At 31.7% G+C, this 3,726-nt stretch overlaps 1 protein-coding gene and 1 pseudogene across 1 annotated transcript in view; both read right to left on the bottom strand.

The window, feature by feature from the left end:
* UGGT2 (UDP-glucose glycoprotein glucosyltransferase 2) overlaps positions 1 to 3,726 on the bottom strand; it is a 159,217-nt gene that overhangs the window by 96,921 nt on the left and 58,570 nt on the right. The window contains exon 18 of the mRNA XM_023754705.1: positions 999 to 1,130. Within this exon, the coding sequence (XP_023610473.1) occupies positions 999 to 1,130 (132 nt within the window). The remainder of the gene's footprint in view (positions 1 to 998; positions 1,131 to 3,726) is intronic.
* The window catches only part of LOC102438716, a 1,017-nt pseudogene continuing 881 nt past the window's right edge, over positions 3,591 to 3,726 (bottom strand).

The following is a 3,726-nucleotide window of genomic DNA, read 5'->3' as shown; positions in this document are numbered from 1 at the left end:
CTCACTAATCCCCATCCCGCCATCCTGGTTGCCCCACGCAGCCTGCTTGTTCAGTCATTTGGTCATCCCTCACTAACCCCCCCTGCTAACCTGGTTGTAGGCAGCCATCTTGTGAGGGCATGAGGGTTAATTTGCATATTACTGCTTTATTATATAGGATTACACAGGAGTGTAAGGTACTATTTTAGCATATAATGGAGCAACTTAATCTGATTTCAAGGGTTTAAAAACACCTCCCCAAAGTTTTTCCCATAAGTGTTACTTCTCCCCTCATGTAATATTAAAACCAAGAGCTAATATGAGCTGGAGAAGAGGGAGGGAGTATCTGCAAACATGGAGAAAACATGGTGCAATCCCTCTGATGAGAAGGAGGTGACCCATTCTTGATATAATGAACTTGAAATAATGCCAGCGTGGTTGAAACAGAAAAAGCAAGAAAGAGAGTAGGAAATGAGACTGAAGAATTATAAGAAGAGGCCAAATTTGGACTTCTACAATGACTTCTAGTGATTCTGTACTTTACCATTACTATTGAAGAATTTTACATATAAGAGTGTCAAGATTAGATCTTTTTTTTAAAAAAACACACTTATAAAATACAAAAACCCATGGAGAAATCTTGAGAACCAAATGAGCATTAGAAATACAACCCCAATGATGCTGCTTTTCCTAAGTCTGATTCCTATCCTAACATTTATCTAAAAAGCCAGCTTTATTTTTTCCTAAGAAAGCACAAATTATATCCTTTAAAATTCTATGCTTAAGTTTTCTCCCCTGTAAATCCTGAGAATTATCCTTTTTTTGGTACTTTTCAAAAAGTCAATTTTGGAAATGTAAATACTGTACACAACATTGTGTCATTCAAAGGTCGAAAATTTACCTTCTTTTTGAGGGACTAAAATCCAAATTGTGAGTTATTTATATTAAGATAATTTATTCATAAGATTATAATAAAAGGGTCTTGGATCATATTTTTGAAAACTTGAAAACCAAATTACCTTTCTTTTATTGTCATATCTAGAATCAATTCCCAAAATATCCAAAATATTAGCATGAGGAAATTTATCTTGGAGAACACTCTTCACATTATCCACCGTGAGTATATTTTGATTCTTTACTTTTTGGTACATCTGTGGAAATAAAGATACTATAATTAATTTTCATCTTACAGCAGTTATTTTATTTCCCTTAGCATGCAGATACATTTCTATATTAAATATATTTAACATTTTCTAAGTTCTAAATATACTATATACATATGAATACACACCTATGCATATAGGTAAGTTAATCATTCTAAGCATACAATATATCATCTTGTAATATAAACGGTTTTGTAAAATTCTATAGCTTTCACAAATACCATAACAAGTTTGTTATATTCAATTTTGACCACTGATTATTAATAAAATGGTTATCTTATTTAAAAAGATTAAGTATAAAATATTTTAAATGACTAGTTTCAGAAATGCTTTCTTTTCATTTCTAATTGCTCTGCAGTAAATACTATGATTAGATTTTCTCTGCACTTTCATTCTCCCCACAGTCTCAAACATCTAAATGCACTTGTGTAATGTAAGCTGTTACTCCTTTATTATTATTATTTTTTGTTTCATTTCTCTCTTCATTATAGATCTTCTACTATGACCAGACACTGTTCTAGGAATGGGGCAAAGGATGGGCATCAAGAGAGATGTCATCTCTGAGCAGATGACTTAGCCAAGACATACTAGTAAATATGAACAGTGAGCTAACAAGACATTCTGGGGAATACACAATACAATATACAGATGATGTATTACAGAATTGCACTTGGAACCTATATAATTTTATTAACCAATGTTACCCCAATAAATTCAATAATTTTTTTTTCAAAAAGACATTCTGGGGAAAGAAACTTCTAAGCAGAAGGAACTAGTAAGTAAAAATACCATTAGGTAGCATTTTGATAGATCAATTAAGAACATTCTTTTTAGTCCCAACTCAAATACTGCCAGAGACAATCTTACATTATGGCTGACAGAATCCCCATGTTATTCCTCATAATGAAGAATTAGCATTCTTACTTGTTTTCCTTTTATCACTGTAAACTTTGTAACCTATTCCTTTAGGAAGCACAGGTCTGTAATTAGATCACAGTTTAGTTGTCTGAGCATCTCAATTTATGGGTATTTTCTCCTCATATCAAAGCAGAACATACACTATGATTCTAATAACTAACCCCCCAAAAAAAGGTGAAAAGTTCAGGCTTCAGAGTAAACATAAATAAGAATTAAAAAATAAGATTTTTGAATGAAGCAAAAATTACATATGAAAAGTCTTTGAGACTAATCAGTTACTAATTTTTACTAATCAGTTATTTAAAAATATTAGATATTCCTAAGTATCTAAGGTAGCCAGAATGCCTTGCATAAGCCACTTAGATACATAACAAGTCAATCTTCTTATACATTTTTTAAAAATTCAAAACTGTCATGTAACTTGGTAAGCAAAATAAAAGTATATATATTATGAGGCATAAATAATAAAATGGACAATCCCCATAACCCAGGAAATGGAACATCATCAGTGCTGGTAAAGTACATCTTCCCTCCCAATCCCATCATGCTCTGCTCCACAGATGCAAGCATCTTCTAATTTGTATTCACCATTTCCTTACCTTTTAAGTGCTAGATTTTTACCTGAATGTATTCCCATGCACTATAGTTTTGTTTGCTTTTGAACTTGAAAGTGTATGGCAATATGTTAGCCTTCTATAATGTCATTATGCTTCTAACAAATGTGCTGTTGCATATCATATTCCATTATCTGAAGAAACCAAATTTTACCCAACTGTTTTACTACTGATACATATCTGTACACACACACACACACACACACACACACACACACAGACATAGATACGTATACAAAAATGTATATATACATATATTTTTCCTGTTTGTTACTATTGCGGATGATTCTGCTAAGAATACTTTCCTATGGCACAGATAAAAGAATTTAGTGTGTGTGTGTGTGTGTGTGTGTGTGTGTGTGTGTGTCTCCAAAGAGCATGCAAATGTAACTTCAAATTTTGAAGTACTAACAGATTGTTTTTCGATGTGGTTGGGCCAATTCATACTGTTACAGGCAGTGTAACAGAGTAAAGGCATTCTCACTGCTCTACATTTTCAACATAAATTTCGGGCTTTCTTAATTACCTCCAAATTATAAGGTATAAAATAATATCTCAGGGTAGTCTTTCTCTTATTTCTGAAATAATTATCTTATTTACTTACCATTAATTGTAATAAATATTTACTTACTGCTTTGATTTCAATAAATTTTAATTTATCATTAATGTATCCTCTTGTATTTTAAATAATCTTTTATGTATTTCTCCTCTTAGGTTGTTTTGTCTTTTCCTTTTCTTTTCTTTTTTTTTTTTTTTTTGCCTTTTCTATATTTTATTTGTATCTGTCGTTAAATTCCGATCCTTATTTAGGTCCTCATTTGATTCATCCTGGACTATTTCACAATCACTTAACTCTAGTTTCTCTTTTTTCCTTTACATTTATAGTTTTCTTTTTAAACAATTGATTAAATATAATTCACTTACATGGAGGCATGTTAGTCACATGACCCTCTACTCCAGAGTGCTTCTTGTTGAAATCTTGAAACAATGAAGATGCTGGAGAAGCATTTTTTTTTTTAAATATTAGAAACATGGATTAGCTCCTCCTGCAT

The sequence above is a fragment of the Myotis lucifugus genome, unplaced genomic scaffold (genome assembly GCF_000147115.1).
Source record: "Myotis lucifugus unplaced genomic scaffold, Myoluc2.0 scaffold_64, whole genome shotgun sequence".
In the NCBI taxonomy this organism is placed as follows: domain Eukaryota; kingdom Metazoa; phylum Chordata; class Mammalia; order Chiroptera; family Vespertilionidae; genus Myotis; species Myotis lucifugus.
This window is presented reverse-complemented; position numbering and strand designations above follow the sequence as displayed.